We start from the raw sequence: 27,179 nt of genomic DNA on the forward strand, positions 1-27,179 counted from the left end.
AGTATCGCTCCGCTCCATTAAATTTTTTAAAAAAAGTGCCGTGTGGCAAATTTGTCCTGTTCCCCATCTTTATTATTTTTTTTATTCCTTTGAAAAGTGACACTGGATAGTTTGTCCCTTTCTCATCAGCTGCGCGAAAATTTAAAAATCAAATCTCAAATTAAATCAAATCACAGTCACATCTATTGGTGTTAATGTTTTAGAAACATCTCAAATCTTAAATTCATATATATATATATATATTCCTAATTCGATCACTCTACATGCCTTAGGTATTTTTGCTTAAAATTTGCAAAGAGTCATATTTGACGAAAGATATAATATACCTTTGGAATTTGATCGAGGAGTTTTCTATAAATCACAAAAACTCCGAGAAATTTGTGTGTAAATTAAATCATTGGGACGACTACGGCTGTCCAATAGCTCTTAGACTCAGCGTTTGTGATGTTAAGCTCTAGCTGATGTTGGATAATGTTTGGAAACAGGATAATGTAATTGCATATGAGTAGTATAGCTAAATAAAATATAAAAATCTATACTACAGTATAGCTAAATTACTTGTTAGAGTTAGCATTTTAACTCCTATGCTATATTAATTCTATTTTACTAAAAATATTTTATGAGATTTGATATATTCAATTTCAATTTTGAGAGTTATTGACATCAGAAAGTGATGATATCAATTGTATTCTAAAATAAATGAGTATCCTCATCTTAATCATTGCATGTGGCAATTAGACAAAATTTTCAATCCGAAGAATTTGTAGTTAACACTAGATCGGCTAATATTATTAACGCTTTTATTTAAGCTTTTAGAATTCAACAAAATAATGAATAATTAGTTGATGTCCACTATGATTTAGGCATAGGTCATTTAAATTTTTGACATCTGTAAACAAAAGTGTCGGTTTTTTTAAAATGTCAAGTAAAGCAAAGCAAGAGATTTTGGCAGAAACCAAGATAATCCCCGAGTTGAGCAAATTCTGCATAGCTGAAAATGCTATTTGGAACATTAACAGCGAGAATATGGAAGAAACTATTTCAAAAATCAAAGAACTTATATCAAGTAAAGACGTTACGCTCAAGTTTGTTGAGCTTTTAATTGAAAAAACAAAGAAATTCAGAATTAGACAGAATTCAGTTCTACTCCATCTCATAACGGTGCTCCATAATATTTATCCAGAATACTCTCAATTCGAATCGATGATTAAGATGTGGGTACCGCTCTCAGACATCGAGCAATCATCTCCTCTTGAATATCATATCATAATGGACAATGTTGAAGAATTTAAGAAATTTATCGAAGGAAAGGCAACAAAACAAACCAAAAAGAAAAACTATCTCGAACAGGCATGTAAATACGGCTCTGTTGATTGTTTCAAGTACTTAGTTTCAAACGGAGCCGTATTATCAGACGACGCTCCAAAACTCGCAGCAACAGGCGGAAATATTACCATATTACAGTTGATTGAAGGCCTAGGAAGAAATATTGTAGGAATTCATCAACAGGCGATCAAAGCTCACCACAATGATGTAGTTGAATGGCTTATGGACAAGTATGACTTTATCAAGGAGCTAAATTCAGCAGAGATATTACAGACAACAAATGTCACGCTCTTTAATTACTGTATGGCCAATAATATTGACGTCAATAACACCGATCTTCTTTTCTTCCCTTGCCAGATTGGTTCTTTACCATTATTGAAGTATTTCGTTGAGAAACTAAATATTACAGATAGCAGTGGTGCCAAGCAGAGCCCGCTTATTGCAGCAATCCTAAATGATTCTGCAGAATTAATTGAATACTTGGCATCCCATGCTTTCGAATTGAATCAAACCGTTCAATTTGAGAACCACAAAATTTCCTTACTATCTTTTGCGTTAAAACATCAGAAAATAGAAGCAGCAAACGCATTAGCTGACCATGGAGTCCAAACTTCGTGGGATGAGCTCAATAAATCACTTGAATCTAACCAATTATCATTGACAGCCAAGATTATGAGTAATGGCGCATTGAATAACCCATGCGAATGCGAATCACCGTTGATGGGCGCAACAGAAAAAGGAAATTTAGATGTAATGAAGATATTCTACGGCCAAGGACAAGATGTTAACTATGTATTCAAGGGAAAGAGTGCACTATCAATCGCTGCAACCAAAGACGACCAAAAATTGATGGCATTTCTCATTGAAAAAGGAGCAAACGTCAATTTGCAAACAGACCAAAACCCTCTTTTCCTTGCTATTGAAAGTGGTAAGGAAGATAATGTTAAGTTCTTACTGGATCACGGTGCAGATCCGAACATGCACTGCATTATTAACAAAAAAGATTATTCTCCATACGAATACGCAATGATTAAGAGGAAGCTAGAGATAGCCCAACTCTTTGAGACACCAAAAGAACATGAAGCAATTGATCAAATTTTAGAAATCCAAAATCCCGATGAACCTCAACAGGTTCCTCCACCGCCAGCTGAAGTTGACGAACCAAAGCTCCAATTAGTAAAGAAGAGTAAGAAGAAATCAAGAATTGCCAAATTTAATATTCCTCAGAACGAATTAGAAGAAGTAAAAGCCAAAATACAGCATACATCCGACCAAAGACCATCAAATTGGAGTGAGCTTCTCCAAAAGATCAGAATGGTCCAGCAACAAGAGCAAGTTCAGCAACAACAGCAGAAAATGCAGCAAGAATATCAGAAGAGGATTCAGAGACAAAAGGCGGCAATCCAAGCTGAAGAAGCTGCAAAAAGAGAGCAGCAGGCTCAAAATGAAAAAGCTCAGCAGGAGAATCAAAACGAAAACAAGTTTGTTGCAGGAAAAACATTAGACTGTCAACTTGTTTGTCCCAACGAGATTGTTGACAGACATTACGTTGAGTATTTGGTCAAGAAAGGAATCTTGAAGGGTGTTGACATGGAAATATTAACAATGTAAAAATTTTTAAATGATTTTAATTAATTAGTAATTGTTACTTTGATTTTCCCCTCATTATTTTTTATTTTTTTAAAAAAAGTTACCGAGATATCTGTCAATCAGGGATAACATTAACTTATTTTCTACTCTTTCAAGTGTTTTTGAAAAGAATAAGGGGCGGAGGTTTTTGTGATATGGAAAAATGTTCGTTGCTCAATTATCTCACTATTGGATGGACTTTTATCGAGCGAAATTTTGGCTGTAAAGACAATTCTGATATTGGTAACATGGTGATAAGAACAAATAGTCAGTTTGCATGGTTTATGATGAGATAATTTCGATTTAAAAAAAACATAAAAATTGATTTTAATGAGCGATTATATTTGAATATGCTCTCCTAATTTGAAGGAAATGGTTAAATCATGAATTGATCATGAATAATTTTTTTTCAAAATAACAATTATAATTTCATATTCATTATAAGTTGAAAATATATCATAAAGACTTTATGAATGATAAATTCCTAAAAAACAAGTTAGTTTGTTTCTGAAAATAATAATAATAAAAACCAATTTAGACCCAATAATTTTTGGCGGGATAATTGAGATGTTTAACAAAAACTGAAAGGTGTCATTATTATCTATGACCAACAAGCAACTGACCTAGTCTGGATTACAATATTCGGTTCATCAAACCGCCAATTTGATGAATCAAGCCAAATTGTAACAAACCAGTTGTTGATTGCATGGTATTATTCATCGAACTGCCAATTTGATGAATTACATTTCTTAGTCATCAAAATAGTGGTCATGTTACTATTCGTTAGGTTAAATTACTTTTAATGCCCATTAGTTAGTATGGCTAAGTCGTGTACTGAGGCACTGCGTTCCACCTTACCCAACTTAACCTTAAATATTTACAAAACCATCTGACACATAAACGACTTCACTAACGACTTCACTAACGACTTCACTAACGAATTGACTACCATCCTCACTAAATAAAAATAACCTTATTTTTATTTTTTTTAAATTTTTATTTCATTACAAAGACATGTCCGACTACATTTACTATGACTCTTTCCCAGAACGTTTCCGTGAACTATTCAAAACTCAAGTAAAACTGAGAAACATGCATTTTAACAAAGACAGACCCATTGACGATGAAAGAAACCCTGAATATATTACAATCCCATATGACGCAAAATTCATTGCATACATTCCTTATGGTCGCAGAGGAACGAAAACTATTTCAACAAAGAACAAAAATTATTTCTGGAGCAATGAAGAAAATAGCCTTATCTACATAAATGCATACTTAAATAAAGCTACATATTGTACAAAAGAAGGTTGGACTGGATTTGAGCTCTACATATACGACGACGATGGAAACAGACGCTGTGTATACCCATACGATAATATGTACCATTGTTTTCATCAAGCATTAAACGAATACATAGTCAGTAAGGGTCTCATTCCTGCTGAGTAGAAATGTTATATTTTTGACCCATTACATCCAAAATAAAATAAAAATAAACTTAAAAATAAACGTTGTCAGAGGTGAAAAAATAAATTTAGGGTAGAAGGGTAGATCTAACCTCATTTCTACCCTCATTTCTAACCTTGTTGAATTCATTGCTTTATAACTCTCTTCCTTTCTCCAACTCTTCTAACTTCTTCCTAAGTTCAGCAATGTTGTCCTCATGAAGTTTAATCTTTCTCAAAATTCCTTCTTTATCTAATGGTTGCTTTATCTTTCTAAACTGAACTCTACCATCCTTCATAGTATGAACGTAAAAACCTTCTGGAACCGCTCCTGATTTAATGTATTCTACCAAAAACTTTTGTTTCATTGCTTCAGTGACTTTAGTCGTCATTTCAATCAAATAAAAATTTTAATATTAAATAAAAATAAGGTTATTTTTTCAGTAAGGAAACGCAGGAGTTTTACGATTTATTTGAGGAGTAGGTTCTGGTTTAAATGTTGGAGTCGGTTTTGGAGTTGACTTTTGAACAGGAGTTTGTACTTCCATAGGTTCAGGAGTCATTGAAGGTGTTGTTTGTGAAGGCGTTGGTTTTGGCGATGGTGTCGGAGTTTGTTCAAATTCAGCTACTTCAGTATTATTTATAACATTTGCTTTGTTTCTTTTCAACATCATTACTGCTCCTGCTGTAGCTAGCAAACCTAGTGGGAGACCATATTTTATATAAGGACTTGACCAAATGCTATTTTTGACAGGAGCTGGTGGAACACCTAACCTTGGTGAGACTGCTCTTTGCCATTGTGCAGCTCGTAAGAAATATTCAATAGGTGCTCCATAATCGTTTGGTAAAGTTTGTTTCATAGATGGTGAAGGTTCACGAGAGCTTGATGAAGAACTCATTTATAAGCTTTAAAAATAAACGTTCATCCTTTATTCCTCACTGTCGTCCGTAGCTAAGTTATAGTCATCTAATCTTATTATTGGGATTCCATTAGCACGCACCTGAATGGCAAAGCAACAATCCCTCATAAATCCAATAAGTGGCTTTGGTACATTTTCAGTTGCTAGTTCAATAGGTCCTTTAACAGACAATTTGTATGTTATTGGAGCAGTAGATGTTTGACCTTGCTGGAAGCAAAAGTCCACTTCTGTTGGAAAACCACATAAGAAATGTGTGTTGTCATAGCTATCCCATTTATGTTCCACACTACCATCATCCACCAATGACCTCATAACATCTTCATTAAATCCAATCATATCATTGTTTGTATTGCAAGCGTTCGCAACCATTTCATAAAATACAGGTCCATATGATTTTTCAGGTTCTGCAGGCATATTTCCATAAGCTCCCATGGAAAGCTGAAGATATTTAAACTTAGGGTTCTCAAAATTAACATAATAGTTGTCTTTCTTTCTAAATAGTGCCCAAATACTTTTAACATTAATAGGCGTATAAGCTGCTGTAAATGTTGCACTTGAACTATCTGTATTCTTTGAGAATGAACCGTCCATAGGAATCCAATCCATAACTTTAACAGGAAAACATAAAGCCTCGTTTGTATAATGTTCTACAAGTTCTGTATAAATGTTAGGGTCTAAAGAGAATGACTTTGGATGAATGAAACATTCATTAAAATCCATCTTTGTTCGAAATAGTTGCTGGGTTACAGTTGTAATAGTAACTGTTCCACTAGCTTCTACTGCCTTCGTTATCATAGTGAATGGTTCATTCCATGGAACAAATTTATTTGTCGGTGGATTTGAATCTGAAGCAAATGCAACTTTAAGAGTTGGATTGAAAGCAATGATATCATTTACAGATATAGATGTGCATTGTAAGGCGTCGCTACTGAACTTTACTTTAAGCTGAATGTTTCCTGCAAAAGCTGGAATAAATCGAATAGCTTCTAATGGAAGGAATCTTCTAACAGGAATTCTTAAACGAAGCTTAAAATCAAATGATTTTCCTGCTGTAATTGGACCACTAACAATTTGTCCTGTTCTGCATGTTCCCGAATGACTCCATACATCTTCATGTCGAGTCTTTGAGAAAACATCTACTTTCTTTATTTGTTCGGTAGTTTGTGAGTTTGAAGTTATATATGCTTCTTCTCTTGCGTTGTCTTGAGAATATACGATACGACCATTTGCAAGGATTTGATATCCAGCAACTGCATAGAAAGCGTCATCGAAACCAATCCAAAATCCTGGTGGGTTTGTTTTATTGGAACCTGAACCAATTTCTTTATCTGCAATAAATTGACCTTCCATTTTATACGTAATGAATGTATTGTAAAGGTCCAACATATTTTCACCAGGAGGTGAGAGATTGAATGTTACCCATGTGTTATCTTTAGCAGTTCCAGGTTGTGATGGAATCTTTGCGTCAGAATATTTTCTATTAGTGTCACCAATTTGAACTGCATTGTCTATGATATCGAAATATGAGCGAATCTGATGAATATGCTCTGCTGGAGTAAATTCGTTTAACTGTTCGTTCTGCATGTATTTACTTCGGATAAAAATATCTATTTACTTCATTATTCTCACTCTTCTTCTTGGCATTCGTGGTGGAAGTTGTTTCTTGACATTTTCAATGAACTGTACATTCTCTTTTGTCTCAACTTCTTTCACTGGTGGGTCAGGGTTCTTTGACTCGGTTTGTTTTTCAATGAAATTCACGAACTTTGCAATAAGCTCTTGGTTCGTTATTGAAAGTACATCTGGCTTCTTTTCTTCTGGTTCTATTGGTGGCTCAGTTTGAACAGAAGGTTTTATATGGGCTTCGTGGACTTCACCCTTGCCATGCACCTTAATGTTGTCGCTCTCTGCATTCGCTAATGGTACCTTTCTTTTTCTTACGTATATTTTACCATCTTTACTCTGACTTACGTAATAGAAAGGATGTTGTATTCCTCTTGCGTCATTTAATATAATAGACTCTCGTTCTGATTTTGACAAGCTCATTTTACATCGGTTAAAGTTTTAATTTAGTTTTTTATCTGCAATCAAATGACTCAGACAAGCCCTACGGACAAGACCCAAGGTGTCATAGATGTTGAAGCATTGAAGAAAGAAATTCGTGAGCAAATTTTATCCGAACTGAAGGAACAAAAACCAGAACAAAAGCCAGAGAGACCAAAGAGAAAACTTAGTGAAAAACAACTAGCTGCATTAGCTGCTGGAAGACAAAAGAACCCACGTTTGCTGGCAAAGAAAGCTAGAGAAGAAGCTGAAGCAAAAGCTAAAGAAGCTGAAGCAAAAGCTAAAGAAGCTGAAGCAAAGAAAGAGTAAATGGTTTATTTTTATCCGAATTAAATGTATAGACAAATACCTTTAACTGTTGCGTTCAGTAGTGAAAACCCTGACGTCAAAATAAAGGGGAACAGAGTAACGTTTAAGTTTCCAACAGACTGGATTGTGAACATAAATGAAGAGAAGTACATTGGCATAACATCTATGTATATAACACGTGCTTTCAGAAAGGTTGACTTTATACTTCAAGTCGAGATAGAAAATGACGAACAGTCTTTAAGCGCCCAAAACATTCACATATACAAATACTTTAAAGACGATACAACATTGCTACAATGTATGATTTCATTTAATGAGATGTTCGAGAAAAAGTTCAACATTGAAGTACAAACTTTACAGCCTTTACGTGAGTTTCTTGCACAACTGAAGGAAGAAGGTAGTCAGCCACAACTTATAGACTTTCATTATGAATTTAATGAAAATGAAGATGGAACTCATGACTGTCAATTCATTGTATTCTCACCATTCAATGAAGTCGCTAAAGAGAAAGAAAATCCATTACGTATAAGGTTTCAAATCTCTGAACCCAATGAAGATTTCAAGAATGTTTTCAATTATAATGCAATGCTTCCGAGGAAAAATGAATTTTCAAAGATTGTAACACCTGGCATTTGGGATAGAAAGCAAGCAATACTTTACTCTAATATAGCCAAAGGCGTTGAAAATGAGTTCATTGGTCATACAAGAACTACACCACTGCCAAATCCTAAATACTATAAATTAACTGGCTTCAATCGTGAGTTTTGGATAGACATGTACTCCACTCATGACCATAAATGTCCAGTGTTCTTGCCTCCAGATGGGAAGGACTGTCTCTACATTGAAGCACAACTCTTAAACTCTACCATCGCAGTATTGTAAAATCTACGCTAGCTTTATTTTTATCACGAATGACCTCATTGCTGACAAAAATAAATGACCTCAGAACTTCAACTTACGAATAAAGCTTGTTTTAGTCGTTATTGAGAAGTTAAACTTTTCAGCAAAGCAAGGACTAGCAGACTTACATAAGTCAAATCCAATCTCTTGACCATCATGAAGTGCTTTGTAAAGTTTCATTAAACTGAACTCAGAGTCTTTGTCATATGTTCCAACAGGTATGTGAATGTTCTTATCTTCATTGTAATAGCATTGTATAGCTTCAGGAAACATTTCATTAGCGGTTAAAGCAATAACATCTTGCTTCACGCCTTTCATTCTGCAGTGAAATGCAACTTCATTTAAATCGTTAGTGAGTAAGTCTATGTAAGTCTTCTTTCCACAAAATATTGACTTGTATGCTAAACTTTGTTTTCCAGGTGTTATTTCTGCGAAGTCAGAATGAAATTGACCAAGGTTCTTTCCTATAAGTTCGCGACCGTATCTCTTCTTAAACTCTGCTGCAAGCTTTGGGATGTCTTCATTGAAAATATGCATGCTATCACAGTCCTGGTAAAATATTTGAAGACCCATATCTTCAGCAGTACAGAATACTTCACACATTATTCTCTTCGACATAGACAGAATGTTAACACCAAGTGGACAGAAGTTAAAGTGTCTGCAAATGCTTTTCGTTAGCTTGAAAATAGTTTTATCTGAACCATCCAAACCTTCGAACTTCACTATATGGTTGTAATTTCTTATAGCATATCTTATAGCATCTTTGTCATCTACTATGGTTATTTTTGACTCAATAGGAGATAGAATAGTTTTGCCATAAATGCTGTTCAGAATGAGTTTTATAATTTCTTGTAAGGGGTTTTCTTCTTTCTTATACTTTAACCTTAACTCAAACAACTTCTTTACTTCATCTCTTATTCTCATATCTCTGTTTCCATCGTAATAGTATCCTTGCAACACTTCACATTTGACACCTTGATATTTTATGAGGTCTTGTAATGTTATATGGTCAACATGCATGAGACAGCAAGTGTTTGAACTTCTTGGAACGTTAAGTTCTGGATTTAGTTCAGGGTCGCAAACTATTAAATGAAAGTGTCTATGTATTCCAATCTCTGTTATCTTAATGAGAACAAAGAAGCCAGACATAAACTTTTCACCAATGGGTTCCTTTTGGTCGTCGTTGAATAAATGTCTCATGAGATACTCTGTGCTTAACATCTCATCCTTCAATACTTTTGGAATTCCTTCTAAAGTATAAAGTCTTGCTATAGCGGATGGATATAATGAAACAGCGTCGAAGTCAGCAATGAGTTTCTTTTCGCTCTTTTGTTTCATGTTATCTGACAACATACATCTTCCACCTTGAATGCATCTCGAAATAAACTCTCTGGTTTATTTGAGAGGTCATAAAGATTTCCATTCGGGAAGTATACTCTGTTCTCAAACAATTTGTTAGCAATAGAACAAATACTACGTAGTCATAAACGTTTAAATAAACTCTTTCAATAAGTCATTGCGGAACTTTAAAAACCTTCTCTTAAAATTCTTACATCTTGTTTGCAGTAAAACGTGCTATATTTTTTAAGTCGAAGTGGTTCATCTATTCTGCAACCTTTGATGGAATCTATGTTCTTCATAAATGTATCTGCATCATGGATAACTTACATGCTTCAGAAATGACACCAGTTCTGTTGTCATTTGCTAACAAAGTACTGCTGTAGTAGTTATATGGAAATACTTCTTTCGGTCCTGTTTGTAAGTTAAACATAGCAGGAAATAGTTTAAGCTTCTTATTTATAACACTGTAAGAGTCTTTTATAATAATTGCCCGTCCTTTATATAAACCAGTTATTTGCATTGTTCGTGAACCTTTAATGATGGGAGTTCCTTTCACTTCTGTCATGTGTCTTAAGATGAAGTTTATGTCATAACTGAGGTTTGGAAATATATTAAACTCTTGTCAGGAAGTCTTTCCAAAAATTCTGTTGCACAGTTTTGACCCCAAATGCTTTCACTCACTGAACCATCTTCACTGTCATAACAGATGTTAAAAGCTTTATGAAAGCCATCCGTACTACACTCAAAGTCAGCAAAGAAAACGTGCTCAGGAATGAATTTACATTTAGCTTTATTTACTTCTTTTGACTCTGCTTTCTTCTTCAGTTGTACACAATACTTTGGAGCATATGTCAAATCTTTAAATGGTGCAAGGTTCTGTTTATATAAGTCAGTAGTATATGTGAAAAGTTCTCCATAAGAAATAGGTTCGAAATATTTGCACTCCCACAATGTTTTCATAACATCCCATAACGGTGTTGTTCTATCATAACGAACTACATATTTATCTTCTCTCTTTGTATAAATCTTCATCTGTTTCTCAATGTTCATTCCACCACAAGCTTTGAGAATTTCTATATAGTTTCGAATGAAATATGTTGTCATTGGAAGTCTTTCATTTAGCATGTAGTGGTCTTCAACAAGAAGTAAGTCAATAGTTCTAACAGTTTCGCATTCTTTTGGTATATATCTCTTTATTTCATTATGTCTTGAGTCATTGAAATAACCAATGGTAACATTAAATGCTATACCTGTTGCGTCAGAAATTTCTTGTACTTTACTTTGAGGAAAGTCTCTAACACGAATGACTTCTCTCATGTGGTCAATAGTTTCTTCATTTACTCCAGCCTGAATGCAAGCATAAACGAAACAATTGTCCTCTGTCATAAGTGTTGCAGTTCTTTTGTTCAGTTCATTGAAGATTTGGTAGCGTTCAAGATTTATAGGTAATGTGCAAAGATACTTCCAGAACTGACCGCTTCTCTTCTTATAAAACTTCTTTTCACCATTATCTTTCCAAAAGCTTTCTATAAGTGCTGGGTTTCCTGTTTGCTTAAGAGCTTCCAAAATGGCTTTCTGGTCATTTGTCAGTGTGCTTTCATCTCTATATGGTCTCTTTTTTGGTTTGCCTTTCTTTACATCTGACATCGTTAAGCCTTCATATTCTGTTAAATCATACATCTTTATTTCAGTAAGATTCTTTATGTTTGTCAAGAAGAAGTCATAGTGCATTTCAACAATACCTGCAGCATTTGCTTCTATCTCTGATATAAAGTTCTCCTTCAAGAGCTGATGTAGTAATGTTCCAATATTATTGAGGTTTAACGTAGAACATTCATACTTTCCACCAAGTTTATAACATACCATCCATCTCTGTTGGAGTTTATTTTAATTTTCTCTAAGAGTCTCATGAAAACCTTACCGAAATGTTTGTGTAAGTAGTCTCTGTTTGGTTCATCTAAAGCTTCGATGTTAAAGTCAATGAGTCTATTGCCTGACTTCACATTTCTCTTCCTATTCTCTTCATCTTTCTTTAACCATCTCTCACCTTCTTTTGGTTTGTCGTCAATGGAACGAATGACATCGTTAGCTTTGCGAACTTGTTCTATAGCACTTTTAAACATCTCTCTTCTCTGTTGTTTCAGTGTGTCGTCTCTCTTTTCGTGTTTCACCAACGTTTGCATTTGTTATGTCAAACATCTCTTGACGAACATCATGTGAAAGAGCTTTACGAGTATGACCAACGTTTGCATTTGTTATGTCAAACATTTCTCTTCTTACTTCATGAGGTACTGAACGTCTATGATATAAGTCAATAGCAATGTCATTTAAAGGAAATGCTCTTGCATGGACTTCGTCCTCGCCGCGTTGCGGCTTTATGAACTCATGAATTCTATCATAACTTATTGCACCATTATAGTCTTTGAAGTCAGCGAGTGCTTTTTTGTTTGTGCGTAATGTTTTGCAACATCTATATTAGCTTCTGTAAGAAGTTGTTTTATTTCCGAGTGTTCTAACTTAGACAACTTCCGATACATCTTTAGTAGGAAATAAAAAAAATATTTTTGAAAAAATTAGATTAGATTTTTTTAAGTTATTTTTCAAAATAATTTAATATTTTTATTTTAATGAAACACATGCAAGATTGCAAGTTCTTTTCATACAATGCTCTCGCTACTGCCATCAAGAATGAGTTCAATAATGCTTCAAACGTTAATGTTATCTTTAACAAGAAGTTTGTGAAAGAATCTAAGTTTGGTCAGTATGTCAGACCATTAGCTATCGTCATTGACCGCAAACGTTATACTTCACAAGAGTTAGCAGTAGTTTTGAAACAAAAGGGTTTCTTCGTGAATGTCAAAGATACTCATTATACTGTCATAAAGAACTCCAACATTGACTTCTTCAGTATTGCTATGAATCTTTCCGAACAGAAAGAATATAAGAAGGGTGAAACATCTGTGAAATATTATCCTTCATCTCTGAAGACAATAACGAACAAAGATGTTATACAAAAGTTCTTACCAAAGGTTGAAGAAGCTTCTATTGACATTGACGAAGGAAGTGAAATGGTTGAAGAAATTGACCCTGAAGTTATTTAAGCAAAAATATATTTTTGGTGAAGAGGTGAGATTTCACCTGTTTTTTCACCTCATTCTCTCTTCGTTAATGTTGTCGTGACTTCTTCGTTAATGTTGTCGTGACTTCATTCTTCCTCTTTGAAGTTATCGAAATATTCTGTTATTTTTTCCTTCAGTAATGTAAGTCTTCTTTGAATGTAAGTATTGTGCAACCTTTGATGTCATAGTGTGTTTGAGGAAGAGTATTTTTGACAATTTCTTTATTTGCTCATTCGGTGTCATTGAAATCGGTAAGTTTTCACGATAGAACCAGTTTCTGTCAGATTTTAAATTTAGCAAGGTCGTAAAAGCTTTTGTTGTTTCTTCTGACTAAATGCAACATAACCATATCTCTGTCTTCTTCATTCTCCAACTCTTCAGTATAAATCATATACTTATAGTTCTTTTCCTTTCCTTTTGGTACTGAACGTGGTATTCTTTTCTGAATGCTTTTGTCTTTGGATTCAATGACTTCATCTTTTGCTTGAAGTTTCTTTTCCATCTGTTCGCGTTCTTGTCTGTGAATTTCGTCAAGAAGTTTACAAACATACCAAGCATAACGAGGTGAAGCCCACATTGCTACAACATTTACGAGAAGTCTATGAACATAATATCCTCTCAAACCGTTTGGCAATTTTTCACGATTTTCATAGAGTTTTGGCGACTGGGTTTTTTACCTACTCGCTGTTCTTCACTGTTTTCAGAAAAAAGTATGTCTCGCTGTGCTTCATTTAATAGTTCAATAGTGCTTTGGTTCCTAAACCAGTCTTTAGGAAGTTTAGTATCTGGAGCATAACATGCTGTCAAAATACTTTGCATTTGGTACATGTCGTCTTTGACAGAACGAATGAGACGTAACTGTTTGTTATACTGTATGTATTCGTATTCTTCATTTATGGCTTCATGAACGATAGCAGTTGTTGTGTTCTCTAATGTTGACATATCTGTCTTTACATACAGGATAAAAAAATAAATAAAAATAAAACTAGCGTTATTTTCTGACTTTCACAAAAGACCAAAAATAAACGCTTTACATGTATTTTTCAGCAACTTCGTCAAATAATTTTATAGCTTTATCTATCTCATCTACTTCAAACGTTTCTTTACCTTTCGTGGGAGCACCATACATTTTCTCAAAAACTTCAAGCAGTTCTGTTTCTGCGGCTCTCATATCGTTAACGAACACAACCTTAACTCTATTGACTATACTGTCATATCTTTGAGTTATATTATATGTTCTTCCTATCTTATATCTTTTTGTATTGAAGTCCTTCGGTTTCTGAACGATGTAAAGTAAGCCTTCACTGCAACGTTCCGTATCGAATGAACCATATGTTATGAAGTTATATCCAACAACTGGGTCAATCCATAACAAAACTATTGGTATAAGACTTTTGTCGATGAGATATGCTGTAGTTCCACAGAATCTTACCGATATCATAAGCTCAGGATTTCTTGTCAAAATTTTCTGAGTTGAAGCATTTCTAACCCAGTGGTTTGTTTTCTTTTCAGATGGAGATATAATGTCTGACAAAGAATATTTGTTGTATTTCTTTGAGTATCTTACGTTTAAATCACCTATTCTAACCACTTTGGTGTCATTGTCTATCTTTCTAACTGTTTCAAACTCAATGTTTGACATTACTGTCTTTACATACAAGATAAAAAAATTTCTTAGAAAAATTAGCGTTATTTTTCTAACTAATGAAATTCATGAAATTTGGTCATTTTCAGCAAAAATAATTTTTAGGGTAGAAGGTTAGATCTAACCTCATTTCTACCCTCATTTCTACCCCAGTTATTTTATAAACGTTTCACATGGTAAACGTTATGAATTCGTGAGATTCTAAACTGTTTTGTAGCTTCTATTTCTTCGCTGAGGATATCAAAAGTTTTAACAATGCCGAAGGTTTCTTTATATTTCTTCTTGACGTCAGATAAAAGGAAATCGTCAGCAGTTGGATAGTTTTTGTTCAGAAATGACAGCATGTCCATTTTATCTTCTGCTGGCTTTTCTGCTTCTTTCTTTAAGTCTGCATAGTCGTTTCTCATTCTTTCTATCTCTTTGACTGAGTAGTTATATTTCCTAATTGCTGCCTTACATTTTGAACATTGCGGGTTCATTTTTGCGTTATACATTGAAACATTACCAGCTAGAACAACTAAGGCGTCAATGGTTTTCTTTAACTCAAAAGCTGCTGGTTTTATCTGTTCATTCCATGCCTTACCTCTTCTATCTTTATCTCTTATCTGCCATACACATTTTGCAACTAATGAAACAAAGTTGTCGTATGTCTTAAACTCCCCAGATTTATATATGTCAGAGATGTTCTTATATACCATGTCGCAATCTTTGTCCATAACTTTATGGTTGCAATGATATCCTAGAAACTCATAATTTACCTTTCGTATGAACTTCTTTATTTCTACTGAGTCAGTTGGTTTCACTTCAATTTCATCGAATTCAGGAATAGTTAGTTTTTGCTGCTGAATTTCAGGCAATTTGGGTAAATGGTCAATAATGTCCTGCATGTCATAAAGATACTGTTCATTTTCTTCATCTTTCGCACTACAGTCTAAATTACTTGTTAAAAGTTCTTGCTTTATCTTCTGGATTTCTGTTTCAAAAGTATATGAATAAGGAATAAAGCTTTTCATCTCTACTAACATAGATGTTGGATTCATGACTAGCGAGTTTGGTGAAGTTGTGGACAGAGTCCCGCCGTTCGCGGCTTGAATTGTTGTTGTGTTCTCTGATGTTGACATTACTGTCTTTACATACAAAATAAAAAAATTTGTTAGAAAAAAATTAGCGTTATTTTTCTAACTAATGAAATTCATGAAAATTCATGAGGGTAGAAATGAGGGTAGAAATGAGGGTAGATCTAACCTTCTACCCTAAACATTATTTTTGGTGTAAATTTATGACAAAAATAAATGGTACCATTAATGATATCATGACTGTTCTCATTCATGTCTGATTTACATCTAATGAAAAAGTTTAGAAGAATTTTCTTATTCTTTCTGGCATATTTTTGTCTTTCCAGTACTCCCGCTCTAATGGTCCCAGATGAGTTGGTTTAGATTCTCTCAAGTTCTTAGATGTTATAACATCTTCAACGCCTCCTTCATATCTTACTTTATAAGTGTCATCGTTTATGTTGTAGTCAAGTATTTCAATAACCACTCCTCGCTTTGCTTCGTCAATGGTTTCAGCAAGTTTGCCATTACTACTTTCGACTAATTTATGACGAGGGTAAAATGCTATGGAGTCGTCAGCAGCTTTTATAAGATATCCATTACCTTGCGTAGAGTCTACGATATAATAATTTCGACTTAACCTTAAACGTTTCTTTGTCAACGGTTTGTCGTCAAGAACTACACGAACTTTTGTACCAGGAATGAGAGTAAATTGTGTTGAATTTCTGATATTTTGTGTTTGGCTTCGTTTCTTTTGTATATACTTTTCTTCTTGTTGTTGTGTCATTGAATTTGGTGTATGTCCTGTTGTAGAATGTGTTGAGGAATTGTAAACTTCGATGAAATGTTTCATTGTTTCTTCGGTAAAGTCTCGCTCTTGATTTAAATCTCTGAGAGTCCTTATGAAGCGGTTAATGATACCGAGTATGTTATGGTTATGGTCTTCAGTAGTGTAGTGAGTTATGTTATGCTTAATGAGAAATTCTGTGATTTCGTTGCTGAGGTATGCACTGTCTTGGTCTGATGTTAAAGTACTTGGGTTATGTTCTGCTACAAACTTTTGTAAAACTCTTAACACTTCACGAGTTCCTTTATTTTTCATTGGATATGCATATGCTTTACGAGTGTTAACATTTATGAAGATGAGGAATGGTTTATGTCTCCTTTTCTGCTTTGAATGAGAGTGTCAAATTGGTATGCGTCAGGAGTGTTGGAGTAAATTGGTAAAAAGTAGTCGTAAGGGTTTATTTTTGTTTGATGTACAACATTTTTGTCAAAGAACCTTTTCACTTCAGCTCTGTTAGTAAATCCCCAACTCTTTGCAGCTTCATTGAATTTCTTAAATGACCTCCATGGATGTTGTTCGAATACTTCTTTCAAGCTCATTTATGTAAAGTTAAAGATTTTAACCAACTCGTATCCAAGCGTGCATTGTTATATAAGGAGGCATATAATCTTTTCCATTACCTGCTGGGTCTGTAATACCAGCTACAACATGTGTATGATTTCCTGCAGTTCCACAGAAAATACCTGTGCTAACATCTTTGGGTCAGTTGAAATATCATATCTATGCATTCCCTGTCTATCCGAACCCGCTGCAAGATTTGTATAACCTCTTTTTGTTATTGAATGTGAATGGTTTCCTTCCACAGATGTTCTTCCACTGAACCTATGCATATGTGAAGGAAGGTTTTCAATACCTATTTTCTTTGAACCTCCCATCTTCATTGACTGCGTATTAGTGTAGAATGGAAAACTGTCAACTATTTCATACCATCTACCACCAAATAAAGTGTTTGGATTTATTGGATTCATAGACGTATAAACAGCTCCTATAGGATATATTAAATCATATATGCTCATAACTCTATAAACATATTCTAAAGAACTTATGTCATTAAATACCATTTGGAATGTATCTCCCGGATGAAATGTTGCATTTGTTCCACTTTTATAATGTAATGTTAGTTCAATAGAATTATCCAAGAAAAATTCAAAAGTATCTGGTTGAAGACCTCTAACAAATTCAAATGGAGTTGCTGGTTCACCATTTATAATTTCTGTTGTAAATGTCATTGTATCTGGTTTCGAAAATTTCTTTGTTAGTTCTGCATCCACATAAGTTTTGTCTGCTTTCTTATCTAACATTGCTGGTAGTTCATGTGCTTCAAAGTTTCTGGCATGACTTCGATATTCAACTCTTATCTAAAGTTTAGTGTATCTTTTACGCTTGTACTTGGATTCTCTAAAGGTGCACTTGAACCAAGGTAAGTTCAATATTATGTCGTCTGCTCTAACAGTAGTGAAGGATTTATGTGTATGGTTCTTGTCGGCTTTACTGTCTAATGTAGCTTGAAGTTCATTTATATCGGAGATTGTGTTTATGAGATTTCAAAACTTTGTTCGTTGCTTCGAGTTCAACTTTGTCAGCTTTACTTTTAATAGCATCTTCAAACGTTATTTTTGCCTTAACTCTTAACATAAATCTTGGTTCAACTAATACACCGTTAACATTGAAAGTAGAGGCATAAATTTCACCGGTATAACCAAATGCTTCTGGTGCTTTAGCTACATCATACTGTACAGTACAGCTTATGTCATAACCTTTAGCACGAATGTATTTATATCTTCTTTCATTAACATTTTTTGTCTTCGCTTCATCACTTCGTGTTAAATATCCATGGTAGTCCGTTATAATCTGTTCGTCTGAAGTTATATAATGAACATGGTTCTTGTCCGCTTTACTATTTAATGTAGCTTGAAGTTCATTTATATCGGAGATATTGTGTTTATGAGATTTCAAAACTTTGTTCATTGCGTCAAGTTCATTTTTGTCCGCTTTACTATTTAATGTAGCTTGAAGTTCATTTATATCGGAGATATTGTGTTTATGTTCTTTATCTGCTTTTTCGGCTAATTTCTCTTCTATCTCATTTATTTCAAGTTCATGCCTACCACCACCTCCCGAAGAAGTATTTTTCTTCAGCTCTTGAAGAACGTCCACTTCGCCATCTTTGGTGTCAATAATGAGACTTTGAGTTAAAACCTTTCCTGTCTTAATGGATGTTTGTAAAACTTCTTCTTCACCGTGTTCGGGGTCATGGTCGTCATCATATCTTGTGAAATCAGAGATGTTGTCATACATTAAGCATATCTGTCTCAAAAGTTCTGCTATTTGAAACTGGAACGAAAGATATACAGAACTTTCATCATCTCCTAAAGTCAAGTCTGCTTTCTTAAGTATTTCTTGAATGTATGCAATGAGAACAGAGTACCTTGGAAAATATTCGAACAATATTTCATTAGCTGTTGGTTTTGGTGGTTCTTTGGAGTTTCTGTTGTTTCAGTTCCTTCTGTAGGTTCTGTTGGAGTTTCTGCATCTCTTGACTTCAATGCTCTTGCTCTCAAAGACCTAAATGTTAGAGCACCGGGTTTTACAAAGGACTTTATAAATGCTTTAATAGTTCCTGGTAAGTTATTGTTAGCATTAAGTAAGTTCCTTATGCTTCCATCATGTACGTCCATAGCACTATGTAAAAAATCTATACTTTTCTTGTAGTCAGCAATAGACTGACTGTGATTTTTTAAAGATTTGTCAATACCTTTAAGCCAATCTTCATGCATGTCTGATACTGAGCCAAGAATATCATTTGCTTCCTTTAGTGTATTTTGTGCTTGTCGTAAAGTATCCAATCCCGTACGTGCATTGTTTGCTATACGTCTTACAGTATCTATTTGACTCCTTGTTTCTTGCATCCAACCAGATAAAGTTTTAATAGTATCCGAACCATTTGAAATGAAGTTCAAAGCATTTTTAACGTCATTTAAAACTTCTTCACCAAGTACCGCCCATATCTTTCCGATTTGGTATTGAAGAACTCCATATGAAGCAGCTGTTAAACCAGTATTTATAAGGTCCCATATCCATGATTTAGCAGTTTTTCCATCCTTTCCATCCAAACCGTTTTCGCCTTGAGGTCCTTGTATTCCTTGTATTCCTTGTATTCCTTGTATTCCTTGTGGTCCTTGAGGTCCGGTGTCACCCTTCTCTCCTTTCAGTTCATCTTTATGTTCGTTATAATATTCTAATGTCATAAGGTGTACATCATTACTGCTACCAGCAACGCCGAGAATTTGTTTCTCATTCATGACTAAATTCTTTAGGCATTTAATGTTGTCGTCAAATCGAAAGCTCTTTAACAATTCAATGAGAACATTTACTTTCACTAATGAGGCATCTACTGTAGAATTTATATATTGCACCGTTCCATCATTTATGATGGGAACCTTGCTTGTTGTAATGAATGGGTCATAAGTGTTAAAAGTATCGAAATCAATGACTTTTTTAGTTTTTCCATCGTCAATGACTAAATCATTGCCTTCAATGGTTAAAGTTGAGTTTTCGTTTACTAGTTCATGTGCTCTTCTTGCTTCATTTGTTTCATACGCATATGCAGCAATAGTCATATTTTAATGAGAATAAAATGTTGTTCTATTTGCAAAGTACAGACCCAAACGAATACGGGACAGTAAAGCTACAAACAAACTTAGGTCTTCAGAATGAAGCGCTTGCTTTCAGAGTTGTTGACTTCAATACTATCGCAACTTTTGTCATAACAGATGAAACAGATTTCATGGAGTTTGAAATAGATGACAAAAGAAGTTTTATAACATTTCCTAACAGAGCAGAGTATAGAATAGATAAAATTGCTGGAGTCATAGATACTCTCATAAATGAAGAAACTATTGACAACATAGATGTCGAACTCTCTTCTGAGGGAACATTGAAGTTCAGTAGCAAGAAAGAGTTCAAGATACAAGAATGAGTCATAGAGTACAATTCTTCTGGGAGCATACCATATGACATTTCCTTTGAAAAGTGTTGACAAAACGATTGAGATGAAATCTGTTCCATACGTATGTTATGGTAATTGTTTGTACGTTGAGTCAAAAATAGCTAATGTCACAGGTATTTCAGGAGTTAATAGTAAAGGTTCAGTAGAATATAAGTCTTTCTGTTATGCAGTCAATTCAATGTTCATTCCAAACATTCCTGTCATAGCAACTCATTTAGGTAAATGGGTTCGCATTAGTCCTCATAATTTGAAAGACATGCAATTCAGACTTGTTGACTTTCAGCAGAGCCTGTAGAACTGAAGGCACCAGTGCGAATGACTGTTGAAGTTGACTTTTTAGAAAATATTAAATGCAACAGCTTACAAGAGAACTCAGAGCTAAAAATATAAAGTATGAATGTTATGTATTAGGTCATGAACTTTGGTTGTTGCTGTTTGATGAAACAAATGAGTTAGTTATGCCAGTCAAGAGAACAGAAAAAGGCGTCAAAGGCGCCGAGCGCAAAGCGCTATATTGTGTTAGTGAAAACTGCACCAAGTCAATAAGATTAGGTTTGCATTATGAAGATGAGTTCGATACTGTTGAAGAAGTTTTGGATAGATATTACAAATTGCTTTAATTTACTAAAACATATTTCAAGCAAAGTTTATATTCTGTTGAAAGTTTTGTATACTCGTTCGAATATTTATACTTAAACTCAACTCCTGTAGTTCCTGGTGTTTCAATGATGCGGATGTTACCTATTTTCATGAATGGTGGCGTTTGACCACAGCATTCGATTTCAGGGTCGAGATAGTCAATGACACATTGCTTCCCTGTTATTCGTGAGATAACATTTTCAAGGTCCTCCTTTGTTAGAATTATTTGGTTCTTGCTTATAAGATTTGTCAAAAGCTTCTTATCGTCTTTGAGTAAAATTGTTTGGTATAACTGAAGAAGGTAATGGTCTACGTTATCTGAAGGATTTGTTTGAACATTTGTGTAAGGGTTGTCGTTGGCTTCTCTTGAAAGAATTTGGTCCAGTGGTGGATACTCTAACTTAACATCTGATGTAGCGTTAGCGTTTGAAGCTGAGTTTAAATTCACGGATTTCAGTTCTGGTTCTTTTTCTTTCAAACACTCTGAACTATAGTTCTTTATGACAATATTGTTTGTCGTTCGTGAGTCAACATTTGATGTTGGTTCAATTGGAACATTAACGGCACCAGCTAAGATGGATTTGCTTCTCATTTCATATAGAATAAAAACCTTTTATATGTATGAAATGAACAATATACTCGACAAGGGTTTGAATGTAAAGCTAACGAATGAAAATGTTGTTGAATTCACTGAGACAGGAGCTGTGTATAAAGATGTAGAACTACTGAACAAAAGAGCAAAGGGAAGAAGCAGGAATATGAACAAAGGGTGGAAGCCTATAAAAATTTATGTCAATGATGGCTCAGGAGGTTCAAACATAAAGTATGCAGAAAGTTATAGAGTTTATGCTCTCAAAGGTGAAAAGCCTTCATTTAAGAACAGCTATTCTAACGCATATCCTCAAAAGCTAACGGATGGGGAAGTGGATGATATGAATGACAGCAAAAATATTAACAGAAATGGCGACAGAGATGCATGGAATTTGTTTACCATCAGTCAATTGAAGGTTAAACTTTAAAACAATGTTGGTCGTTCCCATGGAATATTTTTGACTTTAATGGTATTAGTCATGATATGAATCTCAAGGTATGAACGAGGAGAGATGAGAGACTTATATGCTTCCCAAATTTCTTCAAAAGGTAATGTTATACTGACTGTTTCCAAATGAGTTCAATATCATAGCGTGAGAAACCTTGAAAGATAACGAAGTCAGTTATGAGACGTTTTATGTTTAAAGCAAGGAAACGCCATGTTTGCATAAGTATTGCTACAGTTAAGTGGTAATGTCTGACTTTAGTATGATGTTAGCTAATGGTGAGTCTGCTTTTGACACTAAACCTTTTCCGGCGAAGTCGTCGCAAACGAGCAGAGTATTTGAAGGATACTTTTTGAAGGGGTATTTTTGAAAGTTTTGATAGAATGTAGTTTGTCAGTCGTTTCATATCGTAAACTCCTGAGTATTGACGTAAGTGGTGTTTGTCAATAATTCTTTCCATCTCTTCTGAAGTCTTTTGCATTCCTGACTGTATGAACTCTAATAGCATAATATTTTCTCTTACGTCGAATGTAACGTTGAAGAAATTCAATGAGTTCACTGTCTGGAACTTTAACGACAGAGGCTTGAACTTTGACATAAATGTTTTCGCTGTTGAGTCCATAGAGTCTGAAGTTGCTGATATAATGATTTGGTCATAATATGAGTCATTTCCTAAACGTTCTGTTATGAGTATATGACGAATGAGGTTGAATGTCTTACCTGAACCCATCTTTCCACAATAGAAATACACACCATTTGAACAGAACTCATAGTCCTTACTGAAAGGAAGAATGAGAGAACTGTTGAGCTTTTCATGCTTTCATTCATGTCTTCATCTACGTCATGTATTAAATGCTTCATTTTATCTCCATTAAAAATGCAAGTCAGAAATATTCAGAACATAGCACCGAGTCTAACTGACAAGAGTATAAAGATATACTATGAACATGTTATGATGAAACCAACCAAAATTCAAGAAAGTCAGTATACTTATGAATATCCAAGACACTGGGTAGAGTATGTAGGAGGTGAGAAAGCTATTGAAATCAGACAGGTTCGAAGTATTCCAGCAGGAAGAACAATATTATTGAAGAACTTTAATGTTTTGAGATATAATGATGAAACAAAGAAGCAAGATAGTTTTCCTGTTGCTGTGTATGTGAACCTAGACACAGGAGATGACATGAAAGTTTTTAACACAAAGCTTCAAACGGTAGTGAGAGAACAACTGACTGCGGAAGGACATCCATTACCTTCAGAAGTTACCATAGCATATAATTTTGAAACAAACTCAATAGATTTTAAAGTCATCTCTGCAAAGAAGTCAGGTTTTACATTTAATGAAGCAGATGTATATTCGAATGAAAACTTCAAAGCTATTGCATGGTTAGATAATGACGATTGCTTTAAGAAAATATTTAAATACAGTGACTCAACGATGTCAATAGATGACCTTCGTGGAATGTTACCATCGACGTTTACAGTAGAAGGTTCAGCAGGATTGCTTACAAGATTGTCAATTGGTGGTGTTTGGTCTCGTGAGAACATTGTTATAAAATCCAGTATAAGTGAATTTGCTGAAGAATCTATATTATGTCTTTCAAACTACATGTATTCGCCACCGAAGCATTATAGTATAACAAACTTTGTCAGTAAGTTTAACATAAGACTTGTCGAACCTTCTTCAATGAAAGATGTTGTGCTACCCAAAGACGGAAAGGATGGACTCATTATTGAGATGATTTTAATAGCATATTAAATGAGCTTGTTCTTGAAGGTCATTCATGATGAAATAACTGTTGTAGAAGATGTTAGCAATTGTTCAGACATTTTGAAGCGTATAGATGATATAAGAAATAAGTTTATGAATGAGAACGCTTATGTTTCATTGACTTTCTCCAGTAACGAGAACTTTTATGAGATAATATTGAAGAGAGATGATTTTAATATGGTGTAAATGGTAGCTTGGGCAGCTTTAGGCGCAATGGGAACAAAAGCATTAGCATTTGGAGCAAAAGCACTTGGAGCTTATGACGCAGTAAATAAAATGAGTGGAGGAAGGGTTTCGAAGACATTAGATGCAAATAAAGGGAAGATTGGAGGCTGGGTTGCAAAGAAGTTAAGATTAAATAAAATAGGGCTCATAAATAAAGCATCCAATTTGGTTGCGACTGAGTCGGAAAATGCTTTAGGAAAGGACGATGAGTTTGCAAAACACGCAAAAGACTTTAATGACCAGATGAAAGGTGAAACAATGCATTTAAATAGATTCGATGGAACTAAAGAAAATGTTTCTTCTCCACCAGTAGTTCTTCCGTATGGTCCCTATGGAATGTATGGAAACCCTTACGAAAGACCATTTGACCCATTGACTGGTGGAAGTAACTGGTATCATTACGGACGAAGAAGAAAGACAGTCAAGTTGGAGACAGACGTGAAGAAAGCAACTAAAAAGAAACCAAGGAAGAGAGTTATAAAGCAATGAATTCAACAAGGTTAGAAATGAGGGTAGAAATGAGGTTAGATCTACCCTTCTACCCTAAATATATTTTTGCGCTATGTTTTCATACGTGTGAGGGTGGTGATATCATTAATTTTTAAGTTTATTTTTATATAAATGACAGAACAAAAATATAACATTTCTACTCAGCAGGAATGAGACCCTTACTGACTATGTATTCGTTTAATGCTTGATGAAAACAATGGTACATATTATCGTATGGGTATACACAGCGTCTGTTTCCATCGTCGTCGTATATGTAGAGCTCAAATCCAGTCCAACCTTCTTTTGTACAATATGTAGCTTTATTTAAGTATGCATTTATGTAGATAAGGCTATTTTCTTCATTGCTCCAGAAATAATTTTTGTTCTTTGTTGAAATAGTTTTCGTTCCTCTGCGACCATAAGGAATGTATGCAATGAATTTTGCGTCATATGGGATTGTAATATATTCAGGGTTTCTTTCATCGTCAATGGGTCTGTCTTTGTTAAAATGCATGTTTCTCAGTTTTACTTGAGTTTTGAATAGTTCACGGAAACGTTCTGGGAAAGAGTCATAGTAAATGTAGTCGGACATGTCTTTGTAATGAAATAAAAATTTAAAAAAAATAAAAATAAGGTTATTTTTATTTAGTGAGGATGGTAGTCAATTCGTTAGTGAAGTCGTTAGTGAAGTCGTTAGTGAAGTCGTTTATGTGTCAGATGGTTTTGTAAATATTTAAGGTTAAGTTGGGTAAGGTGGAACGCAGTGCCTCAGTACACGACTTAGCCATACTAACTCCATTCAAGGAAGTACATGTCAGTTACAGGGTTTATAGTTTTACTCGAATTGAGTAAACCTCTCGGAAGCAATTACCACAAGAGCCAAGACTTCTCGTTTACAGACTTTGAAAGCCAGGAAGGAGCCAGGTAACAATAATGGGCTCTCTTATGATATTTTGGGATATTTATCAACAATTTGAGTTTCTACCTATTGTCTTCAATGAGGATTTTTTAGGCCAGAAGTACAATACCTGTACAGTCTAACTACTAGGGCAATGTAGTCAAACTGTGCACGTATTGAACTTCTAAGGCTATTATTTATCTGCTATTGACATCATTCTTTTACATTACCGTCCTCTGGTCCTTAGAGGACCATAGATTCTGAAATTACTTGTGCAGAGCAAAGTTCTTCCGAGATCTCTCTATCCTTCGTAGATCTCGGAAAAACTTTGCCTTAAACTACTGCATTAATGTTTCCTAGTATTCAAAGAGCTATGAATTCTATAGTTGATCTTATAAGGTAGAGTTTTTCCTAACTTTCTCATTCGTTGAAAGGTTTTCAACAAAGCTATACCTTAAAAATCTGTGCTTGTTATATCTGATCATTTGTGTGTTAGGGGAGGTAAATTTATTCCACTAGAGCAAATTTTTTCCGAGGTTTCTCATTCGATGAGAAACCTCGGAACAACTCTTCAATAGTGTAATGAATTTGTGGTATTTGTCCTGCAAACAGCGAGAGAACTTGTCTGTAATTCGTTTATGATGAAGTTATCTGGATGTCTCTCAGATGAGGAAGGAAGTCCAGAAAACTTCACCATAAGTTAATACTTGTGTATTTCTATGACTCTCTTCACGTCAGAGAATGTAAATTTACTCGAATAGGGCAAAGTTCTGCTCAAGTTTCTCATTTGATGAGAAACCTCGGAAGAACTTTGCCCTAAGGTAATGTATATGTGATTGTTGGCCCGCAGAGAAACAAGGAATCTGTTTGTATTTCGTTTATGGTGAAGTTCTCGGATGTTCTCTCAAATTATATGGAAAATCAAGATAACTTCACCATAATTTGTTGTAGTTGTGATTCTCTGGCTCTTTGCCGGCCAGAAAACTAGAAAATAGTTTATAGTGGGAGTATGCTCGATGAATACCTACTCACTAAAAATATACGTTATTTTTTGTTTTCCTATGGGAAAATAGTTTTGATTTTTATACTATCGTATGCTTTGTTATTGCATGAATTGTCTATTTTCTTAATAAAAACTCATTTTTCCGTGTGATTCTGAATCAATGCATTCCAAAAAAGCGTTTTCCGCCTTTGAAACGTGAAAACACACATTGCATGAAGAATCAGAGAAGATTTTCTATCTTTCAATTTTTTAGACTTATTGAAATTTGATAATAACTCCAAATTAAGCTGATAAACTCATAGAGCACATAAAATAACACATGCCTATCATATTTGAATTTTCTAAAAATCTCCAAAAAAATCGCGTTTTAAAAATTTCGTAGTTAAAAAGTAAATTTTTCACGATAAAAAAACTATAATTGGTTTTTTTTGGAATTCTTCGAGTTAGAAAATCTTCTCTGATTCTTCATGCAATGTGTGTTTTCACGTTTCAAAGGCGGAAAACGCTT

General features: G+C 34.4%; 12 protein-coding genes and 5 pseudogenes across 17 annotated transcripts, besides 4 other annotated features; 8 read left to right on the forward strand and 9 right to left on the reverse strand.

Annotated features, from left to right (window-relative positions):
• Positions 1 to 64: part of a mobile genetic element that runs on past the window's edge.
• Positions 65 to 124: a mobile genetic element.
• A 794-nt stretch (positions 125 to 918) lies between these two features.
• On the forward strand, positions 919 to 2,937 carry TVAGG3_0581240 (spectrin binding; the record flags this gene model as incomplete). Its single annotated transcript, XM_001579636.1, has 1 exon — positions 919 to 2,937. The coding sequence occupies one exon, from the start codon at positions 919 to 921 to the stop codon at positions 2,935 to 2,937; it is 2,019 nt and encodes a 672-aa protein (XP_001579686.1).
• Positions 2,938 to 3,092: 155 nt separating this feature from the next.
• Positions 3,093 to 3,526: a mobile genetic element.
• A 288-nt stretch (positions 3,527 to 3,814) lies between these two features.
• Positions 3,815 to 25,517: a mobile genetic element.
• TVAGG3_0581270 (uncharacterized protein) lies at positions 4,556 to 4,792 on the reverse strand (the record flags this gene model as incomplete). Its single annotated transcript, XM_001285703.2, has 1 exon — positions 4,556 to 4,792. The coding sequence occupies one exon, from the start codon at positions 4,790 to 4,792 to the stop codon at positions 4,556 to 4,558; it is 237 nt and encodes a 78-aa protein (XP_001285704.2).
• Positions 4,841 to 5,299, reverse strand: TVAGG3_0581280 (uncharacterized protein; the record flags this gene model as incomplete). Its single annotated transcript, XM_001284801.2, has 1 exon — positions 4,841 to 5,299. One exon carries the CDS (start codon positions 5,297 to 5,299, stop codon positions 4,841 to 4,843), a length of 459 nt encoding a protein of 152 aa, XP_001284802.2.
• TVAGG3_0581290 (uncharacterized protein) lies at positions 5,391 to 6,904 on the reverse strand (the record flags this gene model as incomplete). Its single annotated transcript, XM_051239156.1, has 1 exon — positions 5,391 to 6,904. A coding segment is annotated over one exon (1,514 nt), but the record flags the coding sequence as incomplete, so codon positions are not given.
• On the reverse strand, positions 7,071 to 7,384 carry TVAGG3_0581300 (uncharacterized protein; the record flags this gene model as incomplete). The annotated part of the gene is made up of 1 exon (XM_051239157.1): positions 7,071 to 7,384. A coding segment is annotated over one exon (314 nt), but the record flags the coding sequence as incomplete, so codon positions are not given.
• TVAGG3_0581310 (uncharacterized protein) lies at positions 7,412 to 7,693 on the forward strand (the record flags this gene model as incomplete). The annotated part of the gene is made up of 1 exon (XM_001319588.2): positions 7,412 to 7,693. The coding sequence occupies one exon, from the start codon at positions 7,412 to 7,414 to the stop codon at positions 7,691 to 7,693; it is 282 nt and encodes a 93-aa protein (XP_001319623.2).
• Positions 7,718 to 8,575, forward strand: TVAGG3_0581320 (uncharacterized protein; the record flags this gene model as incomplete). The annotated part of the gene is made up of 1 exon (XM_051239158.1): positions 7,718 to 8,575. The coding sequence occupies one exon, from the start codon at positions 7,718 to 7,720 to the stop codon at positions 8,573 to 8,575; it is 858 nt and encodes a 285-aa protein (XP_051096982.1).
• On the reverse strand, positions 8,636 to 11,320 carry TVAGG3_0581330 (annotated as a pseudogene). Its single transcript has one exon. A coding segment is annotated over exon 1 (2,685 nt).
• TVAGG3_0581340 (uncharacterized protein) lies at positions 12,562 to 12,894 on the forward strand (the record flags this gene model as incomplete). The annotated part of the gene is made up of 1 exon (XM_051239159.1): positions 12,562 to 12,894. A coding segment is annotated over one exon (333 nt), but the record flags the coding sequence as incomplete, so codon positions are not given.
• Positions 13,143 to 13,995, reverse strand: TVAGG3_0581350 (annotated as a pseudogene). The gene has a single exon. A coding segment is annotated over exon 1 (853 nt).
• TVAGG3_0581360 (organellar and viral DNA polymerase type B) lies at positions 14,857 to 15,819 on the reverse strand (the record flags this gene model as incomplete). Its single annotated transcript, XM_051239160.1, has 1 exon — positions 14,857 to 15,819. The coding sequence occupies one exon, from the start codon at positions 15,817 to 15,819 to the stop codon at positions 14,857 to 14,859; it is 963 nt and encodes a 320-aa protein (XP_051096984.1).
• TVAGG3_0581370 lies at positions 16,055 to 17,139 on the reverse strand (annotated as a pseudogene). The gene has a single exon. A coding segment is annotated over exon 1 (1,085 nt).
• TVAGG3_0581380 lies at positions 17,159 to 17,568 on the reverse strand (annotated as a pseudogene). Its single transcript has one exon. A coding segment is annotated over exon 1 (410 nt).
• Positions 20,388 to 20,999, forward strand: TVAGG3_0581390 (annotated as a pseudogene). The gene has a single exon. A coding segment is annotated over exon 1 (612 nt).
• On the forward strand, positions 22,022 to 22,267 carry TVAGG3_0581400 (uncharacterized protein; the record flags this gene model as incomplete). Its single annotated transcript, XM_051239161.1, has 1 exon — positions 22,022 to 22,267. A coding segment is annotated over one exon (246 nt), but the record flags the coding sequence as incomplete, so codon positions are not given.
• TVAGG3_0581410 (uncharacterized protein) lies at positions 23,163 to 23,761 on the forward strand (the record flags this gene model as incomplete). The annotated part of the gene is made up of 1 exon (XM_051239162.1): positions 23,163 to 23,761. A coding segment is annotated over one exon (599 nt), but the record flags the coding sequence as incomplete, so codon positions are not given.
• TVAGG3_0581420 (protein of unknown function, DUF4107 family) lies at positions 24,243 to 24,770 on the forward strand (the record flags this gene model as incomplete). The annotated part of the gene is made up of 1 exon (XM_001579641.2): positions 24,243 to 24,770. One exon carries the CDS (start codon positions 24,243 to 24,245, stop codon positions 24,768 to 24,770), a length of 528 nt encoding a protein of 175 aa, XP_001579691.2.
• Positions 25,518 to 27,179: the final 1,662 nt, after the last annotated feature.

Source organism: Trichomonas vaginalis, chromosome II (assembly GCF_026262505.1).
Source record: "Trichomonas vaginalis G3 chromosome II, whole genome shotgun sequence".
NCBI lineage: Eukaryota > Parabasalia > Trichomonadida > Trichomonadidae > Trichomonas > Trichomonas vaginalis.